Source organism: Leuresthes tenuis, unplaced genomic scaffold (assembly GCF_036924035.1).
Source record: "Leuresthes tenuis unplaced genomic scaffold, fLeuTen1.0.hap1 SCAF_15, whole genome shotgun sequence".
Classification (NCBI taxonomy): domain Eukaryota; kingdom Metazoa; phylum Chordata; class Actinopteri; order Atheriniformes; family Atherinopsidae; genus Leuresthes; species Leuresthes tenuis.
Window position 1 is genome coordinate 15,051,243 of NW_027325369.1, and position 27,601 is coordinate 15,078,843.

The 27,601-nt window shown below is 42.3% G+C and overlaps 2 protein-coding genes across 2 annotated transcripts; both read right to left on the reverse strand.

Moving 5' to 3' along the window:
- Positions 1-443: 443 nt before the first annotated feature.
- On the reverse strand, positions 444-27,429 carry LOC140270815 (uncharacterized). Its single transcript, XM_072366040.1, has 28 exons — positions 27,175-27,429; positions 23,845-24,057; positions 22,834-22,927; positions 21,849-22,021; positions 20,189-20,234; positions 19,920-20,095; positions 19,453-19,599; positions 19,208-19,366; positions 18,940-19,076; positions 18,609-18,749; positions 17,976-18,150; positions 17,536-17,646; positions 17,309-17,398; positions 17,039-17,174; positions 16,829-16,950; positions 14,977-16,094; positions 11,927-12,025; positions 11,765-11,834; positions 11,495-11,641; positions 11,295-11,411; positions 10,686-10,799; positions 10,429-10,575; positions 10,153-10,332; positions 9,940-10,074; positions 9,755-9,856; positions 9,530-9,622; positions 6,973-7,086; positions 444-1,276 (listed from the first exon to the last, which is right to left on the reverse strand). The coding sequence occupies exons 2-28, from the start codon at positions 24,034-24,036 to the stop codon at positions 1,061-1,063; spliced, it is 4,551 nt and encodes a 1,516-aa protein (XP_072222141.1). The 5' UTR covers positions 24,037-24,057; positions 27,175-27,429; the 3' UTR covers positions 444-1,060.
- On the reverse strand, positions 12,217-14,762 carry LOC140270645 (uncharacterized). Its single transcript, XM_072365843.1, has one exon. It carries the CDS (start codon positions 14,760-14,762, stop codon positions 12,408-12,410), a length of 2,355 nt encoding a protein of 784 aa, XP_072221944.1. The 3' UTR covers positions 12,217-12,407.
- Positions 27,430-27,601: the final 172 nt, after the last annotated feature.

The following is a 27,601-nucleotide window of genomic DNA, read 5'->3' on the forward strand; positions in this document are numbered from 1 at the left end:
GACGTATAAAACAACTGGAAGGGAAGTAACGCAATTACAAATGTTTAGACTTTAAACCTACGAGATGCTAACTTTGGACGTCGGGCAGTAAAAAAATATTTGACCATCACACAGAATGGAGGATTTAAATAATTGGCCCCAATGGTGAAAAAGTATCATGAAAAACAAAAAAAATTATTATGAGGAAAAGATGCGCATTGATATATTGTATAATACAGCCCATAACCATTGCTAGTACCAAATATGGTGGAGTAAAATGTACATCTCACGACATGGACATATTAAACTATAGTATTAGAGTAAAATATACATTTGTTCCACCACTACTTGAGGTAAATTGTTATCCTACATATTATGAATCCATCACCGATGGCACACAGGTGAAATACCAAACAGAATCCATAACTTTTATTCACACCTCGAACACAAACTCAGTGCTTTCCCCTCTGCAGCAAGTACAGACAACCTCCTTTATTTGGACATTCATGATGAGACAGTCTTTAACTGCAGCTTTACATATTGCAACAGGCCTTTTTATTTAAAACAAAAAAAAAGGACAACAAATAATTCAGTTTTAAGTATTGCAACTTGATTTCATGTAGTGTTGAAAAAAAAAAAAAGTCAAAATCTCTCAGATGGCGAGATTGATCTCTCTTTGCATGATTTTAATCACCAACAGGCTCCTTCTCCTGGCTTCGGAGAGAAAGGGCAGGTAAACGAACACAGATATAGGAACATGTCTATAAAAAGTACACAGTATTTCTTTCCTCTTTGGACAGGGACATGCGCAGGTGGTGCCACAGTGTTTTAAAAACATAAATAACCATGATATCAGTCTGAAAAGTTCAAGCACATCAAGCTGTTATTGCTTAGGATAAAATCAAAAATAAAAATACTGCATCCTTGAGGCGAAATTTACACAAGATAAAAACTTTCTACTGCGCATGTACTCGACTATTTGTTGCACAGGTGTCCCCCACGGTGACAAATGGAGGTTTGGTTGGTTTTCACACTTTTAACTTGGCACCACAAGAGCTGTTGATATGTTTAAGTGATGCTATCATGGGGATTTGTAGTTGTAAGGCAGTGAAAGGTGAGTCGACGGGTTGAGATCACGCACTATCTTGTTAAGGCTGGAGATCTTCTCTTCCAACAGGTAATTCTTCTTCTCGGCGATTTTCTGCCGCTGCTCCATGATCTCCAGAGCCTTCAGCAGCTGAGCGTTCTCCACGTACAGGTCTTTGATCAGCACATCGGCTTTGCCATTCCTGTGCAGCTAGAAGAGGCGAGAGAAAGTAATTGATCAGTGCATAAAGAATTCAAGATGACGGAGGTTTGCTTGGTGCAGATAAACTGGTATTATCCACAAGCACTCAGATCAGTCTCAGGAAAAAAGACAAAAAAAAAAAAAAAAAAGATGGTGCATGAAGAGTCCTACTTCTGTCAAAAATTTAGTTTTCATTACTTGATTGGTAACATATCAGTCCAAAAGTGAGGGATTGTGAGACGATTGACATAAATGGCACAGAAAAGATGCAAATCTATTTCCTTTTTTCCCGACTTTAAATTGAGCAATGGAGAGCTCTTTGCTTCTCCCTTGTGGCAGTGAGAGTAATTACACCAACACTGTCCATGCCTGTTTATCATGAGAAGCCACACCTATTTTTTTTCCTTTTCTTTTTTTAATATCTGGGACACTTGGAGACTTTGTCTTCTCCTCCAAGAGGAGCTTTAGCTGGTGCTGATGGATTGTGGGCCATCGTTCTTTGTGGTGTGCTCCGCAAGTTTAAAATTGGCAGATTTCTACCACTTTGGGGTCTTTTGCTGCTAAAAAAAAGCTCAGGAGCAGCTGGATTAATGTGGAACAATGTGTTGTATTTTTGTAAAGCAACTTTAACCAAAGTGACTAAAGCAATAAAATAAATGTACTGCAGCGAAAGTCCAACACTTCCTTGTGAAAGTGGTGGAGAAGAAGAATGAAGGAACCAAAACTGAAATCACTGCGATGACAACCGGAGGAGATCTGTAAATGTGATCTCAGCAAAACACCAACATGGCTTTTTTTTAACCAAAATGGCCAATTTCCTGTTTTTTTGGAGCTCCAAGAGGAAGCTTTGCTGGCTTTGATGTGTTTTCTGCGTGTGCCACGCTTCATAAATTTCTATGTGCTGCACTTTTAGGGCTGACACAACTGGGGTGAATTTTGCCCCAAACAGGCACAAGATCCCACAAATAGCACATTCTCTTGGGGGCATATATATATATAGAGAGAGAAAAAAGACGAGTTTTGGGGTATGTTCAGGCCCCCAAAATGTGATTTATTAGGGGGGAGAAAACTAATAAACGCTACAGAGGCAACAGGCATTTACACTGCCTTTGGTGTTCAGGCTGAGTTAGAAGTTCACCAGTCTGTGAGAGGCTGTGTGGACAAATTATTCAACAATTGAATAACTTTTCTCAAAGTAAAAAGGCATGGAATACTACAGAGTAACCTTAGTACACAGACCAGTGTCGAAGGCTAGCATCATCAGGCCTTTCAGGCAGCACTGCATCTGACATGTCTAATGTTTAGACTGAGCTACTTAATTTTCGAATATGTCCCAGAAAACGCTTTAACTGAGAATTTCTCAAATTCTTCAGCTCCGTTAGAGGAGCAGAGTCGCCACACTGAGCTGTCTGAAGGCCTACTGTGGCTCAAGCATTCAGTGGGTAAGAAAATTCCACCAACGAGCTCCAGACTCCAGAAAATAATCCACCACTAATTTATGATTTTTTTAATTCCCTGCAGTGACGAAACCACTGTATACAGTTAATAACATTTTAAAAGTTTTATTCCACTCGTTCACATGCACGTTAACATGTGTGCAGTGCTGAGTGTTCTCTCATGGAGCAGTTTGCTGGAGAATCTTCATGACGACGGCACGGATGCTGCTCAGGAAGAGTTTGTTTCCTCTTGTGGTGAAGTGAACTCCGTCTGGTAGATACAAGGAGTCTTCGTAGTATCTCAGGAGGGGATGTTCAATCACCTCACCACCAAGGTGCCGAACAGCGTTCCTCATGCTCTTGTTGATCAGCTTCCTGTCCTTGATGATTTGCCACAGCTTTCCATATCTCCACACTTGCCGCTCGTTGATGTAGGAAAAGGTGATCTTCATGAGTGGAAACGCTTCATGGAGCTGCAACAAGTCTCTCTGCATCGCGGATGCCAGCTCCTGAGCGGATGCGTGTCCCAGATCGTTGCCTCCAGCGTGGACAACTAAAATGTCTGGAGGACTCTGTGTGGAGAGCTCAGAGTAAAAGCGTGGGAGGACGCCGCTCCAGCGCATGCCTCCTTTACCGAACCACTGGACTCTGGCATTGAGGCCAAAGTTCTCTCCAAACTTCTCAAGCGCTCTGTCCTCGCCTCGCTTGATGTAACTGGACCCGATGATCCAGATCGTAGCTACAGGTCTCTCGTTGCTGTCAGTGATGTTTCTCCTGCCAGCTGAAACCTCTCCGAAGTATCTTATTTGCAGAGACATTTCTTCAAAAACCCTTTCCCTCTTTATTGGCAGAGAGGTTCTGTCAGTGTTCCTTTCCAGCTCATCCTCATCCACCCTCTTTCTTTTCAATTGAGGCTTGTTGTTCAGACAACACTTATCCTCACACACATCCATGTTTGTTGGTCATGTAACCTGCGGCCTCTTCACTTCTGTGGTTGAGTTCTGTGAAGTTTCGTTGAGCTCCCACCAAAACAACACAGTTAGAAATCCTAACAAGGAATTCTGACTGCTGTGAGCTCCAGAACAAAGTGACTGAGGGAAAATTCTAATATAAGACCCGTGTTCCAGAACCCAAAGAAGTGTCAGGGCGTCATGGTAGATGACTGCATCATCCAGAAAAAAGGTTTAGCAAATATTGTTTTATCTATTTATTTGTTTACAAAATGACCCATTTAGCACGTAGCAACCAGTAGAATAGCCTGTGGCCTGTACTATGCTGTAACAATTTAAAATCTTCACAGTTAATTCAAAGAAGTATGCAGCTCTAGTACGGGACTGGTACTGTAGCTCCAATACTGTCTCTTTTATATTTACAAGCACATATCTAAATATATATAAGAAAAAAAACAAAAAAAACCTTGATTGACTTCCTGAGCCGATAACCAGCTTTGTGACAGCGGTTAGTGAGAACTGCTTTTGTTTGGATGGCTGAGCCAGATACGCTTAATATACTCTGGGTATGTTGAACCAGCCCCTAAAGTTTTTATGCACATACATGACTATTCCATAAAATGTTACTTTTTAATCAAACGTGCATAAGAATGGTTCATGTAATACAATCAATAGAGGGAAAAAAAAACGGCAAACCGGACTGGTATTAGCCAGATAATTTAAATGTAACATCAGTAAAATGGCAAAATGACACCTCTGAAACAAAATGGCCGACTTTCTGTGTCGTTTGAGTGGTTGCAGTTGGATTCCGCGACTGATATCCAACAAAAGAATTTTAAGTACAGAGTTGCCACACGTCACATTGTTCGCTGCATTAACTTCTTTTGCCATGAAAACACAGTCTGTAGTTTTTCCTGGTACTTATTAAACAAAAGCTTATTCTGTAGAAAATTTTATTTTTCTGCCACTCGTCTGGAAAGCTTGCGACGACGTTCCAAAACTCAGTTTGATTGCATTTGCAAACGTCGACATCAACCCACTTTTCGAAATTTTGAAATTCTTTCATGGCCATACTGGATTTTGCGCAGTACCATCATATCTTATTGAGACGTTTCTTACGTCTTAAGTTCCAGTTTGTTCTTGTAAATGAAGAATCTTCCTCACACATTGGAGTAAGTCGTGGAGTTCCTCAGGGTTCTGTGCTTGGACCAATTCTTTTTATTTTGTTCATGCTTCCATTAGGTAACATTATTAGACAGCATGGCATAAATTTCCATTGTTATGCTGATGATACTCAGCTGTACTTATCTGTGAAACCAGATGAAACCATTAGGTTGGTCAGACTACAAGCCTGTCTTAAAGACATAAGGACCCAGATGACTCAGAACTGTCTGCTTTTACATTCAGACAAAACTGAAGTTGTTCTCTTTGGACCTGAGCGCTTCAGGGAGAAATTGTCTAGTTATATAGTTACTCTAGATGGTATTTCCTTGGCTTCTAGTTCTACAGTGAAGAACCTTGGAGTTATCTTTTTACCAGAATTTATCATTTGACGCACATATAAAACTGGTTTCTAGGACTGCCTTCTTTCACCTTCGTAATATTGCTAAAATCAGGAACATCCTGTCTCAGGGTGATGCAGAGAAACTAGTTCATGCATTTGTTACTTCAAGATTGGACTACTGTAATTCTTCATTATTGGGCTGACCCACATATTCTCTGAAAAGCCTCCAGCAGATCCAAAATGCTGCAGCAGAGTTCTGATGAGAACTAACAGGAGAGATCATGTTTCTCCAGTTTTAGCTTTTCTTCATTGGCTCCCTGTTAAATTCAGAATAGAATTTAAGATTCTTCTCCTCACATATAAAGCTCTTAATGACTGAGCTCCATCATATCTTAAAGATCTCATTGTAAGATATTTTCCTAACAGAGCACTTCGCTCCCAAATTGCAGGTTTAGTTGTTGTTCCCAGAGTTTCTAAAAGTAGAATGGGAGGTAGAGCCTTCAGTTATCAGGCCCCTCTCTTGTGGCATAAGCTGCCAGTAAATGTCCAGGAAGCAGACACCCTTTCCACTTTTCAGATTAGGCTTAAAACTTTCCTTTTTGATAAAGCTTATAGTTAGGGATGGCTCAGGTAATCCTGAAACATCCCATAGTTAAGCTGCTATAGGCTTAGACTGCTGGGGGACCTCATCTGTCACACCTTTCCTCACTTTGCTCTCTTTTTCCCCGTTTAATTTCTCAAATGATATTATGTACATGTGACATTATTGTGGTTATTAACATATGTTTCCCTGTTCCAACAGATATCCTTTGAATGGCGTTATGGTGTTTTTCCCCCCTCTTTTCCCTCTTTTCTGTCTTCTCAGACCCCAGCTGGTCGAGGCGGATGGCCACCCTTCCTGAGTCTGGTTCTGCCAGAGGTTTCTTCCTGTTAAAAGGGAGTCGTTCCTTTCCACAGTCGCCTCAGGCATGCTCAGGACGGGAGATTGGACTGAAGACAAGTTTCAGTGCAATCTGTTGGTTTCCTTAGCTAGGATTTTTTTTAATTGGCTCTATATTAATTAATTGGATTAGGATTACAATGAATTGAATTCCAATTGGCTTGAATTGGAATATATTTCTTAAGTGCCTTGAGATGACAATTGTTGTAATCTGGCGCTATATAAATAAAATTGAATTGAAGTTCTGCTTACTGAATATTTTGCTCCTTTTCATAACATCATTTAACAGTCACTGAGGGGGTGACTGTCTCTGAACATTTAAGCATTTTGAAATACGTTTTTTTTTTACTCTGTTTTGAATTGCTTGTTTAAACTGGTTTCTCCTACATTTAAAGATTTTAACAAAGAGATGCTTGCATGGGCTGCACGGTGGTGTGGTGTTTAGCACCGTCGCCTCACAGCAAGCGGGTTCCACGTTTGATTCCCACTTCGGGCCTTTCTGTGTGGAGTTTGCATGTTCTCCCCGTGTATGCGTGGCTTCCTCTCATCCCCCAAAAACATGCGTGTTAGGTTTATTGGGGACACGAAATTGTCCCTAGGTGTGAGCATCCAGCAATTGGGGCGCACGAGCCAGTGTATTTCTATTGCCGGATAAATGGTTGCATCAGGAAGGGCATCCAGTGTGCATCTCACTGGATTTTAAAACTCTTCCTTCAATTAATGGCCAAGCTTTGTAAACTATAGCACCTTAAAGAACTTAGTAGTGTAAATTATGGCAGTACCGTAGAACTGCGACTCCATACGGTTTGTTTTTTCTCAAAATTACTTTTTTGTGGAGGGAAATGCTAGGAATTCAAGGAGAACACTGAACTGACCTGGTCTTTCAGCTGAGCGACCTTCTGTTTGAGCAGCAGCTTGACGTTATGCAGCGAGAGCTCAATTTCCCTCATGCGCTCCTCCATGATCCTCATCTTCTTCTCCCTGTCATCCTGATGAGAAGACATTCAAGGATATCAAGCTCTTGCAGATGGAATGAATGCATGATAAAAAAAAGGTGAATTTCTGAGCCATTGAGCTGGTTCAAAGCAAAAGATGTGGAAAGAAAAGAGTCGGAAACAACATACAGAGAGAATTCTTTTTAAGAACCATTTTCTTTATTTTGATCAGACTTGTGCATTAAATGATTTCTGGTACATTTCTAAGGACAGGACAATGCTCTAAGAAATAAATAAAATATAAATAGGTATATAAAAGTATTCCATGTATTCCAGATACCTCTACAAAAATAATTTAATGCATAAATAAAATTGAAATCTATCAGGATAAAATAAATATAACATAAGAATTTGATCTTATGATAAAGCATGGTGGGAAAAAGTCTCGCTAATCAACCCGGAAACCAAAACACAGATAATAGATAGACAATAGACACACTGTACTAATAACATACAGCCTAAAAACGAATACCAGATAAACATGAATGAAACAAAATTGTTCTAACAGTTAAATAACATGTTCCTATTTAAGAAAAACTTAAATCAGAGAGATGTGATTAACTTTGGCTGTGCAGCAGCGACAAAAACAGGTCCAGGATTTCAACCGAGTATAGAGTTAAATGTGAAACAAAGGCTTAAGCAAGAAAGACGTACAGTGAGAGCTCAGAGCCTTCGTTTGGTAACTATCGACTGGACAGAATCACCTGACAGTAACAGGTGGGAATAGTTTGATTGACAGAAAAGGCTCCGAAGGCACAATCTGCGCCCCCGGTGCAACGTTCCTCCATGATCATAAGGCAAACCGCTACAAGGTTTAGCCTCTGAGGACGAATACACACATGAACCCTGTCACAGTTCCACAAAAAGGTAGTGCATTACAAAACATTTCCAGAACATACATCCAGCATTAAGAGTCCCTGTAATCAGGACAAAGTTTGGACTACAAAAGAACCGGCTCCAGTTTGCCGAACTTTAAATTTGCAGCGGTTAATATCGCCGCTCATAATCCCTTTGGGAAAAACAGCCGGGTCATTCAATGTTTTCCTGCCACCTAGCAGCAGAGACAAACAATCACAACTTTGGTGCCTCTTCAATCGGGCATCGCTATCTCTTCACAATCTCCTATAAGGATGCAGAAAGTGTGGCATCGTGTGCAACACTGAGATTTTTGCTCCGAGCATTGCAGAGGAAGAGCAGAATGTGAGGAGAAGCTAAAGTGAAGAGCGGAGAGAGAAGCCGGCGTTACAATCCGCCGATCCGCCGGTAGCTGTCTGCGTGAGCCGCCCGCTGCTCCGCCATCGCCCCCTGGAGAGAAAAGGCAGGTACACTTCACCAGAGCTCTACCCTATTCTCTAATCCTAAACACCTGAGAGGCTGGTCAGACAACAGGTGCTTATACACGTGTTTTAGGTCTGTTACACGCTAAGATGGGTTCTGTTCATCAAATAAGTGTACAATTAATTTAAGAACTAAATGCAGAAACCATAAATCATGAATTATGAAACAATACCATTTAATTTGATGAAAATGTTGATATTTCAGAGAACTTTGAGAACTATTGCTCAAGAAAATATGGAACCTGGAGAGCAAAATATTAAGGAATGAGGGGTGGAGGGAGACTTTTGCACAGTATTGGACATTTTGATAATAAACTCCGCTACCTTATTGGTAACCTAAAGGGGACTACTGTCATTAATCCACATCTGTCTGTTGGAAACAGACGGATGTTTGTGAAACACGAGTCAAGTAAAAAGGAAAAACAGCCACTAAGACCACACCCAGATGCTCACACCACTGCCACTACTTTGGGTCCAGAGATGGAAACTTAAATAAAGAGTGAGCTTTGAAACACAACGAGGACACACGTAGAGTCATGACAGAGCAGACAGCAAACCCAAACAGTGAACACTACATGTGTGAAAGAATGAGATGAGGGCAGACAAGTAGAGAGAAGGAAAAAAAAAAAAAAAAAAAAAGGAGTACAGCAAACTCAAAAATAAAATGAACGAGGATCACCAGAATGAAACACTCAGCTCAGGTGTTTGGAAAATATTTCATTATTTCATAAACACCTTATTGTTTTTAGTGCCGTCTTTGATGCTTTCAATAAACTTTTCAGCAAAACTTTTTTGCTAAACTTTTCACCTCCAGTGGGAGGTCCTTTTGACCAGTATGATGGCAAATAAACACGATGGCACCAAAAAGAAAATCATGACGGTGAGATAAAAACATGGAGGGAGATGTGTGTTATTCAATATTGTGTAATGAAGCAGTGGCTCTAGAGTGTATCCTTAAGCTTTTAAGCTCTACATAAACTGCAAAGTAGACAAAGGAGGATGCTTTTCACCTTTAAGAGAAAATTTAGATGAGATTTAGATTTAGACGACTACATCTTTGGCCACATCTGCTATAGAGCAAAGTTTCAAATGTGCTGTACCTGCATGTTGTCAGGCTCTTCACCGTGATGCTGTCCCCTGGGTACCCTGTGAGGTGATGGAGGCAGAAGTCCAACTAACTGAGCCTGAAATGACTGAAAAACAAACAAGCAAAAAAACAAAAAGTCTTCTTAGAAGCTGGAAATTTCTTTGCTTTCATCAGATATTAAGCTCAAATCAAGTCAACACGTATATTTGAAGGAAAAGCTTAAAAGTTCATTATGTACCTCCAGCAGCTGTGAGGACAGTCGAGCCATTTGTGCCTTGAGCGCTTCGTTTTCATGCTGAAGGCTCTCCAGCTCTGCGTGGCTGTCTCCAGCTTCACAGCCCTACAACCAGTTTGACAGAATTTAGGAGGCTGTCACATAATCACCATCTTTCATAAAAATGTCTTAGATGACAGTTTATATACCTTGGTCTGCTCCCTTTTCGCTTCGAGCTCCTGTTTCAGTGAGGTGTTCTCCTGTTCTAAGGCCTTCACCAGGGAGGACTGACTCGGTTGTTTAAGCTTGTTCAGCGACAGGATGGTGGCATCCAGCTGACGGACCTGCAGTCATGACATTTTTAACAGGTATAGAGGTATGTTTTTACCGTTCTTGTCACTTTGGTGGAGGCCTCAGCTCACCTTTTCTCTGGACTGGAAAAGGTCGCTTTTGGTGTTGTGCACTTCTGCCTGAAGCCTCTCATTTTCTTGCCTCAGCAGCTGCTGCTCCTGCTCCATCAGCCGAGACATCTCTTCCCGGTACCGCTTCTTGCTCTGATTCTGCAAGCCGCTCGAGTGCAAGGCCATCTCCAAAACATGGTTCTGAGATTGAAGACAAGATACGCCTTTTTTGTTTTGTTTTGTTGGTTTCCCCCCTGCTTCATTTCAAATCCCGCTAAACACTAAATTAAATCGTACTTTATCATTAGCATTCTGGAGCTGCTTGTTGAGCACTGCAAGCTCGTGCTTCAGAGAATCCCTTTCCTGCTGCAACACTCGAAGGTCCGACTTCAGACGAACACTTTGTCGGTTGGCGGCTGTGAAACCTTCATCGACTGTCTTCACCTGGAGCAGAAAAGAAGGTAATTTTCTCCAGATTAATTTGATACTTAACAACGGGTAATTTGTCATTCATCTGGCCACTGATAATGACCATTTATCCTCCAGACGCCTACCTTCTCTTGTGCTTTAGCTAACTGGTTGCGGAGGCTGACGGTCTCCTTATCGACACTTTTACGGTCCTCTACCAGATGGCTGAGATGATTCTCCATCGAGTCCATCCTGACTGCCTAAAAAAAAAAAGATTTAAAAATAAAACTACAGTTCAATTAAGAGTTACATCCACAGTAGATCACATTTTCCCCCAAAGGGTGAAAAATACTTATTGTCCATCATCATGTTCATTCATCACCGTTGCTGGTGAAATATTCAGAAAAGAAAATGACTTATTGACCCCTCCACACGAAAGGTACTACCTCCAGTACCCCCTTACGTTACCTGCCTACCTGGATTATGAGTGTAAGTCACTTTGGATAAAAGCATCTGCCAAATGCACAAACATGAACTTATTCATAAAATAAAGAAAACTCTGGCAAAAATATGAAAGATGTTCATTCAGGCGTTTTATATTATAGGGAAAAAAAGGGGTAATAAAATAGATAATAATAAACTACTGTAATAGACTAAACATCTAGAAAACATGGTGTTAATCAGTTATTAACTGAAAGTGTCCGAGTGATATTTTGACAGAATTCATGCACGAGTGCCCGTGATCTGATGCTCACCTTCTCTCTGAGGTCAGAGAGCTGCTGTGACAGCTGGATATTTCTGTCCTCCAGCTGTGCAGTGTCCTCCAGAGCTTTGGTCAACTCTGCCTCCAGAGCAGACACACAAGCTGCCATCTAACACAAAAAGCCACAAATTAACTACCCACTACGACCACAACACCAGGGCACCTGCTGCTTGGTTATTTATTGATGTGTACCTTGTTTTTCTCGACAGCGTTTTCTTGAATCAGCTCTGCCAGCTTCTGCTGCAGGTTCTCCACGTCAGCGACGGTTCGGGCATTTCTCTCCATCAGCATCCCATTCTCGTCTTTGAGCTGCTGGCTCTGCAAGCGCAACTCTGAAATCTGCAGGTAAATTAAAACTTCAACAGCCGCTTCTGGATGAAAATTTAAAAAAAAAAAAAAAAAAAAAAAAAAAAAAAAAAGGGATCAGAAACCACTTTCCCTATCATTTAGTTACTCCGTTACCTGCTTCTTGAAGTTATCCGCTGCCTTTTGAGCTGCAAACTTCTCCACTTTCAAGTGTTCCAGTGTTTGTCTACAACAAAGAATAAATCAGCTTGCATGAAACTAAATGAAAACTAAATGCAATCAGGTGTTGGACTGCAAGTCATAGTATTAAGTGCTTACATTAACTCATCCTGGGCCTCTTTTAAGTCCCCTTCCTTCAGTGCCATGATTTTTTGCCTGAGGATGAGATTTTCCTCAGCAAGACGACTGGCCTCAGATCTAGACAAACATAAGACTATATTAGAAAAAGTCGGAGAAATAGATTCATGCAAGCCATTGAAATCCAAATGAAATGTGCTCATAATGAAACAACACTGGCAGCTTGCTACAGATTGATTAAAAGCAACTAATGTTTGAGATTTACAACCACAGAAATTGGGAGTTTTTACTCTTTCTGGTGATCTACAAGGATCAAAGCAGCTGAATAACAATGAGCGCACAGAGGGTTTAGACAGGCGACCACAGGTAGGGACATCAAAAACAGCACTAAGTTGTGATTGGGAACAAAAGGAGGAGTGCTGTTAACACAAAAGCACTATGGGGATGGGGGCAACATAGGCCACAGGAGACAGGGAGTGTCAGGATCCTAGTTATTTCCAAGTTACCCATGAGCCTGAGTGGTTTCATTTAACGTCTGTGACTGGTCTTGTAGTTCTGTGATGGCTCTGCGAAGTTTGGTGTTCTGCATCTCAAACTCCTTACAGCAGTCCTCAAGATGGGTCTCTGCCTGCAGCTGGGCGCCCAGAGGCATAAAAGCCTCGCCTGTGGGGCTCTCTCGGTGCTTAGCATCTGGGTGCGTAGCTGGAAGTCCATCCTGCCTTTCCAGTTCGCTCAACAGCAGAAACAGCTGAGCGTTCTCCCCTCTCATCCTGCCGATCTCATCCACAAGCGAGACGTGCTGATCTTGGAAATCGTGGAAAATGTTAATCCGGCCTTCGAGGCTCCAAACCCTCTTCTCAAGGTCATCGTTTTGTTCCTTCAGCTTGGCATTTTCACACATGCAGTCTTCATATCTAATCTCAAGATCGGTCATTTCTAAGGCCTTCACCTCCAGCTCTTTGACATGGTCCATTAACAAGAGCGTCTGGACTTTGAGGCTGTAGTTTTCCTCCAAAGCCTGGTGGCCAGTTTTTATTTTTTCACTGTGATGAGCCAAAAGATTCTCCAGTATTTCTGTTTTCTGTTGAAGCAAAGAAATCTTTTCGTGGAGGAGAACATTCTCCTCTGTGGCAGTGTTATACAAAGCCTGTAATTTTGGAAGCGAGCCCTCCCGGTTCTCACGGTCAGAATCCTCGTCCAGAGGCAGCACACAATCATGTGCACAGTCATCGTGGTTTTCATCCTTTACATCTGCGGCTAAATGTTCGCAGCCTGAATCTAAAACCAGTCTGACTTCCTGCCTGTCGTGAGAGTTATTTAGTAAACAGTTAACCTCAGCATCCTCCACAGATTGCTCACCAGGGTCACCTGTCACCTCCAGCATTAAGGACCCAACCACAGTCTCATGACGCTTTTCATCTTCATGGCAGCAGTTTCCAAAGTCCACATCTGGTGCATCCTGAGGTTTCCTCTCCTTGTTACATGACTGAAAAGCTGCTTTATTCTCACGATAACCAAATGTCTCAAGTGATGAGACGGGTTCACACTGCATCTGTGGGGGGACAGCTTTGTTTTCGTTTTCATCATATAAATAGCTGTCAGGGGATTCCGACTCGTGATCACCTTCGTGAAACAGTTCACCTTTCTTGAGGCTCAGATCTCCAAACATGTGATCGAGAATGATGTCAAACTCATCATCGCATCCCTCGCAAAAAATACTGACATTCTCATTCTGCAAGTCACGAGCCTTGGCCGCAGTTTGATAGTCTTGGCTTACAGCAGCATCAAGCCAGTCCTTGTTTGCTTGATCATCGCTGGTAGCAGAGCCATCTTCAAAGTCTTGATCAGCATTAATATCATCGGGGATCTCTGATACCTTGCCATCTTTCTCAAGCAGATTGTGAGGTGCATCTTCTCCAGACACTGAAATGCATTCTTTAGTATTCACGTCCGTTGATCCTTTCATTTGGTTGTTCTCAACTTCCTCTGCAGGAGCTGAAAGCTGACTGAGTTCCATCTCTAGCTCCTTTATTTTGATTTTAAGTAAATCTCGCTCTGCTCTCAATTCATCCCCGTCAACCTCATGACTAACATTTACCTTTGTCTCAAGAATGGACAGATTTTCCTGTAGCTCCTGCCTCTCAAGCTCAAAGTCCACCGCTGCCTGCCTGAGAAACATCTCGAGCTCTTCAATTTTCATCTTCAAATCATCACGCTCGGTTAACAGTTGAATCCTCTCCCTAGCCTGCCTCTCTGTAATGGGAAGCATCTCGTTGAACTTTGTCTCAAGTTCTGAACAGTTACTAAGAAGCTCTGCCCTCTCCTGTTTGAAATCCTCCACGGTTTGATTTAACAGGAGCTCAATCTGAAGCGCTTTGCTCTCAGACTGAGAAACAAGCTCATGTTTCTCCTGGAGCCGGTTATGGAGGTCATTCAGCTGCATGCTGAGCTCTATTTCTTTACTCTGGGCCTTGCTCATCACCTCATCCAGCTCATTTTGCAGTTGTTTATTCTCCATCATCAAGGCCTCTATTTTGTCACTGTGAACAATTTCAAGCTCTTGTCGTTCTTTTTCCCATTCCTGATTTAGTCCCTCTTTTTCCTCCTTCATGGCCTCCTCCATCGCTTTTCTTTGCTCCTCTGCAATCTCAAGAGCCTTCTGCATCTCTGCTTCCCAGTGGAGCTTCTGCGTGACGTGGCTTTCGGAAAGAGACTTCAGCTCGCTCTGGTAGTGCTGTTCGAGTTTCAAGACATCGGCTTGAAAACGCTCTGCAACACACTCCTGATCACCTGAGAAACGATCTTCCACTTCTCTGATTCTCTGGATGAAGCTGATCTCAACTTCCTTCCTGTACATGGTCATTCAATTTTTATTAAAGCAACAGTTTTGAACTTTGTCTAGTAATACATTAATAATCCTGAAAAAAACAACAAAAAACAAACCAGCTGAATAAGCAGATTAATATTGCATTCATTTCTGGCTAAAGCCAAGAGGATGCTCAGCAAAAGACAATTTCCCAAAGGCGTCAAACTATTACTGTGAACAATGCTAAAATTTGCAAAATTCTTACCTCTCCCGAGCGATGTCATCTCGCAGTTTGTCCAACGCCACACTGAGTGAATCCCTCTCCTCGGCGTGCTTGACGCTCAGCTCCTTCACGGCCTGTCTATGGCTCTCTTCTAGACGGGCCCTCTCCTCTGCCATTAACTTCTCTATTCTCTTCTCGTCTTCCTCCCTCTCGGAGTCAAGTTTCTCCCTCTCCTCATTCAGCCTATCCTGGATCATCCCTTCATAGTCCTCCTCCAGTTGCAGTCTCTCCTTCTCCCACTCATCCTTTAACCTTTTCTCCCTCAGCTCAAACTGCTCCTGTAACTGCAGTCTTTCTTCGAGTATTCTGTCGAGCACAATTATCTGATGACGCTCCTGGAGCTGAGCTCGTTCGCTCTCCCACTGCTCCCTCAGCCTGCTCTCCTTCTCCTCTTGTTCCCTGACTAGTCTCAACATCTCTTCCTCCAGCAAGACCTGCAGCGACTCGCTGTTCTGTTCATCCAGTTGAGCCCTCTCCTTCTGCCACTGCTCCGTCAACCTCTTCACAACTTCATCTCGCTCCTCCTCAAACCTCAACTTTAGCTCCTCTAGTTGTGCTTTTAGTTTGTCTTCATGGCTTTCTTCCAATGCTTTCTTCTCTCTTTCCCAGTCATCGAGTAATCTTCTCTCCAACTCAGCCTTTTCCTCCTGCAGTTCCCTTCTCTCCTCTGCCAGTCTGGCTTCCAGCAGTTCTGCTTGTTGCTGATTCAGTTTGTCGATCTCCATGACATGTTGGTTCTTCAGCTCCTGGACCTTAATGAGGTGGTTTTCATCCGTCTCTGCCTGCTGCACTTCCAAGGCCTTCAGCTGCTCTTCCAGGTCTGCAGCATGGCTATGAGCTTCCAGCAGCTGCTGTCTGAGGTTTTCCTCTTCCTGCTGGTTCTGGAGTTCTTCCCTTTCCTTTGCCTGGTTCCTCTCCAGACACGCCCGCTCCAGTTCAACCTGCTCGAGTTGGCCCTGGAGCTCCCGTGTGTGGTGCTGAACGCTGGCCATCTCCTCCTCCAAAGCCCGGACTTCCTGCTGGTACTGCAGAGTCAGTGCAGCTTTCTGGTTATCGTGGGTTGACCTTTGTTGTTCGGACATTTGGTCAAATTCATTGATCTGTCGAAAGAATTACAACATTGGGTTTAAAAAGAATAAACAAAAAAAACATTGAAGCAGAGAAACTAATAATTATTACTCAACTTGAGAACAGATAAACACATTCCGACCTTACCCTGAAGCTGTCTTATAGCTTATATGGCAATTTGCAAAGCACTCTGAAGTGAACCAATACGTAATGTCTAATATGTAATTGTGATTTCTAATTTTTTTTTATTGTAGCCAAAAGCATTCATGAAAGTATTATTGAGATTTTCAACTTTTGTCTCTTTTTCTTTTGGCATCTGAAGTACACTCAAAGTAGGAAGTAAAGAAAAAAAAAAATAAATAAATAAATACATATATATATATATATATATATATATATAATTTGCAGTCAATGTTTTGATTTTAATCAGACGTCACTATAGTGGTCACCATCAACACTGTATCAAAATTTTATTTTTAATGACTGTCATTAATTCAGGTATTTTGGGACACTTGTAATAGATACACAAACTAATCCAACTTGGCACCTGTATTACAGGTCAGCCACAGATTCTCGTATGCTCTGCTATTAGCGGCTGAAGCTGCTGGCCAAAAAAAGAGACGCAGGCAGGAAAAGAATAACCTGGGGACAGACCTAAACTCCAAGCTAATCCAGGCACCTTTTTGTGACTCTAAATACGTCAGCCGTCATCCACAGTCAGTACTGGAATAAACTGACCGACACAGCATTAGACATGGAAAATTACCTTGCTTTCAAGCTGGTTACGCAAATCCTCCATTTCTCGGAGGTGCTGCTCTTTCAGCTGCTCCAGCATCATCTCAGCTTCCAGGCTGATGCAGAAAGGCTGAACCTCCTCTGACCCAAGACCTGTGAACAGTTCCATTATTAGAGCTGAAACAGAATTTTCTTGTTTCTAAGAAAAACGTCTGTGTGCCGAGTTATTCATGAGGCCTACCTGGGTCGGACTCCATGCCGGGGCTTTTACTCTCCAGCTCGTCAGACAGGGGTTTGTGGCAGGGCTCATGAGTTCGACCAAGAGCGTGGAACTCCTGCAACTCTGACTGAAGCTCGTCAATACGATCCTGCAGTTCCTACATAATAAGAAAACTCAATTAAATATGTAGAACTATGAAATATAATCAGTTCCTGGCCATATTATGATGGGCCTGCACAGAGGGAAAGTAAAACTGGCAGAAAATGTAGTTTCTCACTTTGTTGCACTTACCCTGAATTGTACTTCATAACTGCTACGCAGCTGTTTAATCCGCTCTTCTTGGAGAAAGAAGTCGGCGCTGCCAGGATCAAGGTCCCCAAACTGAAGGAGGTGAAATCATAAACAAGTCCATATCATGAAGTCAAAAACAAACCAACAAAAAGTGAAATTGAAGCAGGAAATTGCAGAGCATTTGTGTGCAAATTGAATTTGTAAAAAGCCAAGAAATATCTCAGTACCTTGTTCTTCCCAATGTTGTCCAAATTGGTCTGGAGTTTGGTTATTTGCCGTTCTGCCTCTGCCAGTTTGTCTGCGTTGTCCAGCAGTTCCATTTCAAGACGCCTGTTCTCCTGAAAATACACACAACCCAGGAAGATATGTGGATTATCAATTGAAGTCGCATGATTGTGCAATATATCCTGAGAAGAACGACTACTTTCCAAAGTTGTCAATTATGAACTACAATTAAATAAATCTAATATTTTGTAAATGAGTAACACTGGATTCAGTCTAAATAAAAAAAAAAAACTCACAAAAACAAGATCCCAAAAAAAATGAAAACATAATTACGGGCATGTATGTTTATATTACCGGTCACTCAAGGGTATAAACAGTTGTAAATGTACAAATGAATGTAGAAAACAATGGCACAAACATTACCAAACAACTGTTTTGGTACCTTCACCGTGATGGAGAGGTGGTCTCTGAGAAAAGACTCGTCTTCCCTGATTTTCCCGATCTCCACCTCCAGCTCCTCGCGCTGCAGGCCCGCCTGCTGCTGGATCTGGTCCATCTCTTTCATCAGCTCGGATCGTACTGCTGCTAGCTTCTCTTTGTGGTCCTGCTCAAGTTTCCTACAGAGATTCATTACAGTGGACGCAGATGCTGAAGCATAAATACCAAAAGCTGCAGCGTTTGAGTGAAAAAGGTGAACAAAATGACTTTAAAGTACTTTTGTTTTTTTTATCCCCATGTTCTCACAAAGAAACCGTTTGCTTTTTTAAGCAGGGTTACAGTACTCAAACTATTGAACTCTTTATTTGAAGAGTGAAAGCATTGAAAGCTAATATAGATTAACTGCAGTCAGCGAATGGACAAGATCAACAGAAGTGACAGCTATAATCCCCAAGAACTGCTGTCCTCAGTAATCAAGGTCAGATCTAGACCCAGAGATAGACTGAGACAAAAAAAAAAAAAAAAAGATACAAAAAATAAATACAAGTCTAAACCTTCTCTATTGGTCATATGAATCTTAGTAGACAAGTAAACAACAGCCAAAAGGATAAACGGGGTGATATGAGTGATGAATTACCTGAGATTGAGGTTATTCGTGTGCTCAATTGCAGAGTGACGTTCATCCACCTCGGTAGCGAGCTGAGCTTTCTGCTTCTCTGCTTTTTCCAGGTCAGATCGGATTTTCTCTTTCTCTCTGATTTCTCGGTCCACACGCTCTCTGATGAGAGTAAAAACAGCAGCGACAACAGTTATACAAAGATTTCCTGGAACGGCTAAGTCAGCGGTACTGCCGTTTTTAACGCTCATGTTTCAGTGCAAACTAAAAGCTTCAAAATGATTCCAAATCTTGTTAGGTAAGGATTAGGAAGATCCGAATGAGCTGCATTACAGTTATGACTCATACTCACAGGAGGCATCTGATCTCAGCTTTGAAGCTCGCCAGTGCCGCTTGATGAATCCCATTCTTAGTAACCAGCAGCTCATTTTCAAGTGCAGAGGTGAGATCACCAAGACTCAGTTTTCCATCGACGTCGAAATTCAGCGCCTGCAAAAGCAAGATGAAAAACGGTTGCGTTTTGTGCTTCACGCGACCCCTCTTAAAGAAGAAAAAATAAGTGTCCCTTTCATTTTTTTGCCGAGAGATGGGCACGGAAATTAAGAGAGCAGCTTCGGTACCTGCAGGATCTCAGCACTGTCTTCTATTCCCTCCTCTATCCAGGCGTCCATGATGTCCTCAGCTGGAGAGTAACCAGTGCCATCATCAAGTGTAGAGAAGAGACGCATACCAATGGTGCCGGTTAAAGCAGAGATCCTGCGGCCCCCCTCGTCAAAGGGCTGGAAGAGGAACAAATAGTCTTTTTTTTCACATTTTGGAAATTCCAAAATCTTGTAAGTCCGCGTAACTCTAACAGACGGTGTACCTGAGTGGAGTGATATCGTTTCAGCTGTCTGTATGGTGTGGAGGCGGATGGTGTCGGGGGTGTGTTGTGGTTTACAACCCTGAAAACAAACTCCTGAACATTCATCACTCCGTCGCCGGTGAGACTCTGGAGAGCATCCCCGTTCAGCTGAAAAAAACAAAATTTTTTCAACATGAGTATTTATTTTTAAGGGATGTTTTTTTTTTTTTTCATCATTTCATCACCCAACAGTGATCTGATTAGTGTTAAGTGCTAAAAGGAGGAATACATTCAAGCCTTTTTATGTGTAAATGGATAAAATCATGCAGCTGCTGAAAAGTAACCAGCAGCATTTGCCGTCTTCTATTCGTGCCACATGCAGACTGTGCACATATTTCCTTATTATGTGCCGAGTCATAAAAACTCAAATATGGTAATCCAGGCCTGGATTAAAGTAAATCAAACTCTCCATTTTATTTTTGACTCACCTCTAGGTCCAAACTTTTGCACAGAGCCAGCAGTTCGGTGTGCCCGGCACATCCGTCCCACGGTATCTCCAATTCTTCGCATGCTTCACGTAATCTCTCCTCTAAACAGGCCGACAGTGGGACGATGGATCCCCGCGGTGTGCTCGGCTCGTCGGGGTTCCAGAGATGCATCTGACCTGCGCACAAGATATTAAGTAGATTATTCGATAACAAACAGCAAACCTCTACTGTGAAGGGAATCCTCTGAAATCACAGCAAATCTGACATACCCTCTGCCTCATACTCCTCTGTGCTCGACTCGTGGCCATTCCAGCGCTGTGAGAGACAAATACACACAAAACGAACATAATAACCACATAGATCTTAAAAACAATCAGTTTAGATTGACTATCATATTGGTTTTAAATAATAACAATAGAACAACTGATTTGCGGGAACAAGTGCCACAAAGCCCCCAGATCTGTGCGGGCACAGAATGGTTAAAATAACAAAGAAAATATGTCACTGACAAGACATGTTAAGCTTTTTAAATTCCAAGCAGATTAATGTTAGCATACACCTCATGCAGGCAACTCTGCAGCATAAAACATAAAAAAAGAAAAAAAAGAACAATCTTTGTTTGCTTTGCCTTAAACAGAGGTTTTTTTTGTTTTTTTTAAAGTTTTGCTTATGAGGAAATATTAAGGGGGAGCTCAGCTGGGTGTGACCCACTAGGCTGCAGCCCAATCCCAGAGTGGCCATCTATTGTTTGGCAAGCCGACAGTGAGGGAATGAGGAGCAGATGGGAATCTGTAAGTGGCATTTTGATACATGAAGTGTAGGCATCCAGAACGGAGGGGGTGGTGAGGCTCATTGTTCCTCCGTCACAGTCCTACACCCTCCTCCTCACACAACACCGGGTCTGCTGCTTCTGCGGCATGGCCCCCGTGACCCGGGCCCATCTGCTGGTCCACAGGCTGACTATCGTGGCATTGTTGAAGCCCTGATTAGTCAACACCAAGACACACTTCAATTCAACGTCTTAAATAGTATTCGTCTACAGGCTGCCACGCATCTGGGGTGGAGTCAGACAATTTGCACAATATCAACACATCCATCTATGCTCAAGCAGAACTGACCACTGCTTTAATGTTTCGCTGAACGGTTGGAGATTTTATTTGTTTTAACCGATGTTGCTGCAGCACTTTCATGCAACCTTGAACCTTGATTTCTGTTATAGGTCATGAAAGCTCAAAGTGAGAGTTCCCCTATACATGTTTAACAAGTCTTTGTCAGCAAAGACAGCAGGATTATCCAAGAAAAGCATCTAGACGGTCAACATGCGGACTGCTAAACTGTGAATAGCACTAAGGCTTTACAATGTCACATTCAAACCACTAGTCACGCGAAGACGGAGCAGAAAAAAAGAGACTCAGCCGGAGTTGTGTAAAAGTGACAATACTTCAAACACAACAAGGTGCTACTATGCGTCTTTGTGTGTACTGAAAACTCATGAAGATGTACGTTTTTGCAACCCTCTGCTCTTAACGGCTACATAATCGCCAGCATATACAGTCAGGGCAAAGTTAGACTCCACAGTGAACACGGAATCACATCATGACACATCACACCACACTGACACTGGTTACGTGTTGATAATCCAAGGCTTATTGACCAGTAGTTATGTTCACAATGTTATTTACAGACAGTACTTGTTATGCGAGTTGTTATGCAATGAAAAGTGCCTGCTGAGTCCTGTGTTGGGAGAATCTATATCACATTTCTGGATCTGCCCGGCATGACAGTAAGCTGATTAACTAAGAATAACGCTTCCATGCCACTGTGGTTGCTGAGAAACACAGTACACGCAAGGACAGAAGGTGATAAGAATGGCATCTGAGTGTGTCTGGCGGTTTGGTATGATACTGGGAAAAACTCTTAGCCTTTTACCTCACGCTTCCTGGGAACAGCCGAGTCATAGATGTCCTCCAAATCCTCCTCATCAGCTGGGTTTATGTTTGTAACTTCTGACAAGTCTGAAACAGGCTCTATGAACTCTGGTGTGGAGCGGCGGCCGTAACGTTTGCTGCCCTTCACAAACTTTGGTTGGATTTCAGGAGACTCTGAGATCAAGTGACAAAGAGGAAGAGATATTGGCACAGCACTTCAAATTTTGTTGGTAGACTGTACTTTAAAAAAATGACAGGGGACATTATCAAATGCTGAAACATTTGCCCACGCCTTCAGCGGCTATTTCTCCCAAACCGACTGCTTCTCCAAAAGTAGTAACCAAAGATATCTTTTAGAGCTAAATGTTCCCATTTGTTTAACCAAAAGAGACGTACTGCTATGAGGAAATTCACTGTAACTGCACGGTAAATGCTGAATATACACTGCGCCTCAGTGACACATACATATTGACAGTGTTGTATTTACTCTCTTTGTAACACAAACAACATTTCACAATTCCGTCTTTAAAAGTCTGCTAAAAGAAAAGAAAACTACCATAAACCTTCTTAGATTGTGATCATTAACACAAAAAGAAGATTCATTTATTTATTTATTTCTTTTAAAACAGAAAATCTTTCTTTGTGTCATCTGCACAGTAATTAAGAAGCCGTGCCAGTGATCCACCCATGACGGAGTAAACATAACCATCAGCTAATTGGCTCTGGGCCTGTTCTTTTGCCTGTTTGTAGATGTAAAGCTGACTCAGCATAGGGGCTGCTCCACTTGTTCAGCTTACAGTCACCTTGTATGCTTGGATGACTTAGTGAAAATGAAAGCCCTCCTCAAAGTTAAATATTACACTTGATACGGTCATAAATAACAGAGTGAGTTAACAACTGGACACAGAGGGGCATTTCAAAAACACTTACCCCTTTATCTGCAAGAATGTTTATGAGAACACGCTGTACGACATTCAAGACTTTACCTGGCTGAGGCACAGTTTCCTGCTCAGCTTGGGATGGCTCAACGGTTGAGGACAGAACCAGAATAAGAGCATTCTTGAATTGGTCAAAGTCAACCTGCAACAAGGATGAGAAAGATATTTCACATTTAAAAACAGTCTAAGTGAAACATGAGGATTCATTGTACATAATTCAAGCGATGCTAAATATCTGAAAAAGATTGTTTGTGAAATTCCTTAGACTGGGTGCAATTCCCTGTGTGCCGGGTGGAGACCGGGTGTCCCTGGTTGTCTGGGTGGAGGAGGGTTTGAGGAGGGTTTGAGCAGGGGCTGGGAGGTCACACTTCAACAATCAACAGCTGCTAACCCTGAATATGGTGATTTTCTTTGTGCTGCAGAGGCTGATGGCTGGCGCCTATATGAAAGGGGGGGGGGGGGTGTTTGGGTCTCTTTTCAACATCATCGTTGGATGCCATGGGTAGGCAATCAGTTCCCTGGCCTCTCTCCTAACATTTACCCCACCCACACATGCGAAACAATAGCCACCCGTCTGTGCACACCCTTATATACAAACAAAACTTCATGAAAAAGTGTGGAGGCAAGCAGTTTTGATTAACCTCATCTGGAATCTTTAGAGTTCTAAAGATAGCGACTAAACAGGATATCCACTGAATGTGCAGTGTAAATGCAAAACTCAGGTACAGTTGTGCATTTTTGACTTGTACCTTTCATATTTCATAAATTTCCACATGGAACACGCTCAAAGAAGTGCATGTGCGTGTAGCGATTAGTCAGCTTGGTTGTCTTGGTGACAGACACTTAGAATGAGGGCTGATGGGGGGGGGTATTTTCTCCTCAACAGGACAGGAACAAATTGGCAAAATAGCCTGGAGACACAAGGACCTGAAAGCTGGAGGGACTTAATAAAGATTCATACAGGAAAATAACCAGAGTAAGCCACGAATAACACACAAATCAGAAGGTGAGATGAACCAAATGGCCCAAACACTTTTAGTGGCAGACATCTAATCCTACCCTGGCAGTGAGGCGCTCCTGGTTCTGCAGCAGTGTATGGAGAAGAACCGGTGTAGCGTCATCCAGCTGTAGGGCCTGGCAGAGGTCAGAGAGTTCCTCTGGGTTTAGAGAGCCGCAGCAGCTGGTGTCAAAACTGTTAAAAACTTCTTTTAGGCGCTCCTCGTACTGGTCCTGCTCTTGGCCGTCATCCATCCCACAGGACAGCACCCTGCCCTGAAAATATAAAAAGGCACGAAAAATCCTATTTTGGTCACATTTTTCATGACGGTACAACTAGGCTTACTTCTCCTTTTGCAACACTGGTCATAGAGCAATAGACAAGGACTGCATGTGATCAAAATATCCTCACTCTGAACTAAAAAAACAACAACACATTCAATCTCCGCAGTGACATGTACTCACAAACCGGGTGGTCGCATCTATCTCAACAGCATGTGTTCCTAACAGCACCTTCATCTGAGAGTTCCACTCAGCAACTGAGCTTCCAACACACGGCTGCAGCGTCATTTGTGGCGGAGGCTTTAGTTAATCCAATTACAACGGTAAGACAATCAGGTAAATGTTGCTCAGGATCTGAACTTTCAGCACACTGCTCCAGGCCCAGGGTCATTTGTGGTGCAGATTTTAGTCAATCCAATTACACTGATTAGACAATCAGACAAATTGATAGACGTGGTCATTTCTGAAATCAACCATGAATCTATTTTTAATACTTCCTGTTGGAATATTTCACGACTCACGAATGCATAAAAATTAAATCAACTTAACCAATCCTGTAGTTTGACTGCTAATGAGAAAATGAGAGTTTCAACTCAAAACCGTAGCTGACAAAGAAACTGATGATAAGGACACAAGGACGCATCCACCAACGCGGCACGGAACGAAGCAGCGCAGACTGGCGGGGGATAATTGAGGTTACACCAGAACTCTGTGCCAGCATTTACAGGCTGGCAGCATCAGTTACAGACACATGAATACAGCTTTTGTTCATTCAGTTAATAGGTTTCAATTCTGTAATTGAAAAACAATACAAGTAAACTGAAGCGTAGAGCTCAGTTCAGAAAAATTATGAACCACCCACACCCCCAAATGGGCCATGTTTCTCTTGAGCAATGATAAAAATGCCAGCAAAATTAAAATATGGAGTCTAAGCACGGACCACCTGAAGCTTCAGGCAGGCTAATGGGAACTAACATGACTGACAAAAAAAAAATAAGCAGAGAATTAGAGAGGATGCATCCAATACAATTTAAACTTTTTTTTTTTTTAAATGACAGAGGCAGTAATTTATTTAGCAAAGTGGTTTATAGGTGTATAGTACCTGTACTGTTTTTCAGTTATTGTTGCCTCTCATAGATGTGTAAACCGCTTTTTTTTTTTCTCTCAATCATCTTAAATCTTCTCTAAAAACACTAAATATCTTTTGTCAACTTTAGATCCAAACTATCATTTTACAAGTGCACTGGCACTTGATTTCCTACCTCAGCACAGCTGCCTTTTTTTTGTTTTTTTTTTTCAAAATAAATATATTTTCTCCATTTTGTACCAATTCATTTTGACGCTGTCCGTGCACCTCGTTCCTCCAGAGACAGCATTTTGTGCCACTGCGCACGATGTTTGAAAAATGGCTATAAAGCTGAACACAGTCGTGAGATTGAGTTTTTTTTTTTTTTTTTTTCAAAAATGAAGGGCACTCCGAGAGCTCTAAAGAGCAGAAACGGCATAGATGCACCACCTGACCCTCTGCTTTTCCAGCTGCTCTCAGAGATCATCAAGCAAGCGCTCAGCCAGGTGTCCCCTGCACCCCAGACTCACGGTACCCATTCACCTCAGACAATAGCCTCTCTACAAAAGCCAATCAGTGCTCTGCATCTGGACATTTGAGGGGTTTATGAAATGCAGGGGAATAATGGCTCTCGAGCAGAGCTGCTTATCCAAAGCAATCACATTTTGTAAATCTGCAAAGAAACACAAAGGGCGACAATGAGAGGACTTTTTTTAAAAAAGGGATAAAAAATACTCCTAATTACAATATTCTATGCATCCTGACAACCCAGACCAGACCTTTTAAAACTGTCTCTGCACACTTTGCTGTGATGTCGCACTGCCGAGTCAACCAACTTTCCACAAACAACCCCTGAGCCCACCAGCCCTTCCGCTGAGCTACATCACAGCAGCTTGCGATGGTCATGGGACGACAGCTGCTGTAGAATCAGACCAGTCCAGGTTACACGAAGGAGGTTAATCCCCACACCATCCCAGCATTCACTGGCAATGCCGCTCATTACCATCAACAGATGTCATTCTAAAGAGTAAAGGTTTTTAAAAGTTTCCCTCTTCAGCCTTATTGGATTTTGACTCACAGACAGGTGTATTGCACCTTTATCGTGGAACTGGAGATGAAACCTACATTCATCCATTTTAATCATTGTGCTTTCTTATGTTTTCACTTTTTGCCTTCTAAACAAATTCCTTACAAAAGCATCAACAATAAAGCTGTGCAAACCTTACAAATCACAAAATGTTTCAGAGAATATTTATGAATGGAGAGGATTTTGCCCACGTTTCCACATATTAACAATACAATGACTGCTCTCCAAAATAGTTGGAATTAGGTCTGACTGTTTTCATCTCACTTATTTGCCCGATTATCTGCAATTGAGGTTCAGCATTATACAAACAGTTTATCACATTGCATTTATCTTATGTGTTTTCAGCAGACACTGTGAGAAAATCACTTTTGCTACAGTTGGATCTTAGTTTTCACAGATCCAGCTGGATGAAATGGGAGGCCGACCATCACAAGTGCTTCAGTAAGTGTTTTTTCCCCCAAAATCTTAAATCGTCAGGATATCATCTGCAAGCTATCATAGCGTCATATAGTTTCTCAAGAGTCAGTGCTTTCTTAAGAGGGTGAAACTTGAAACTAACAAAACCGAGTTGTGAAGGATGACGGCTGAAGTAAAAAACGAAACGAGAACCTTCAGGATTATTTCGAAAAATCTCACATTTGAGTTAAAACTTCATTTCTTTGTGGCATCATGAGCTGGAAACACTGTCTCCGCTAACCTTTGGCTGTCTGCACCTGAATGAAGCTCAGAAGTCAGCCTTGGGCAACACGACTATCTATAAAGTAGTTTAACCAGCTTAACCAGTCATGACATCAAACAGAAAGTGATGGGCTATGCTAACCCGGCTAAGTTACTAGCAGGAACGCTTTGGGGGAAACGGTTGTCCAGCTACATCCTCAACATGTCCAGTCAAACCACCTGAAAAACGACATGTTGGTTTAATGCTGTTGCTTGAAAATAAAAATGAAAAGAAACTCACCAAAGTCCCCAAACTTGGCCCACAGTTGTTCCCTTATCCGACTGAAATTCGGCGAGAAACGATTTTAAAACAAAAAGTTTAAAAACTACAACATCTGTCCTGCTGCAGCGTTCTGTTGTCCTCGAAGGTAAAAACGATGTTCTCCGGGAAGCTTGGCATGCGACTAGTTTAGCGACGGAGGCTTCTTCCTTAATAACATTACCGGGTACGCTGCTGACGGCTTTTGGTGACCGCTTTGTGTCTCGGATGTATCATCATCCTTCAGTGACTTGTAGCGGATTTTGAAAAGCGGTTGATAGAGGAAGGGGCGGTGACCGAGAGTCTGCGGCGGCCTGACTGGCCACAGTCCCCGTCCTCTATCGGACCTTCGAAGAACTGCACAAGGAGTGGGTGAAAACACTGTCTTGTGTTGGACTTTAGCTCGAAC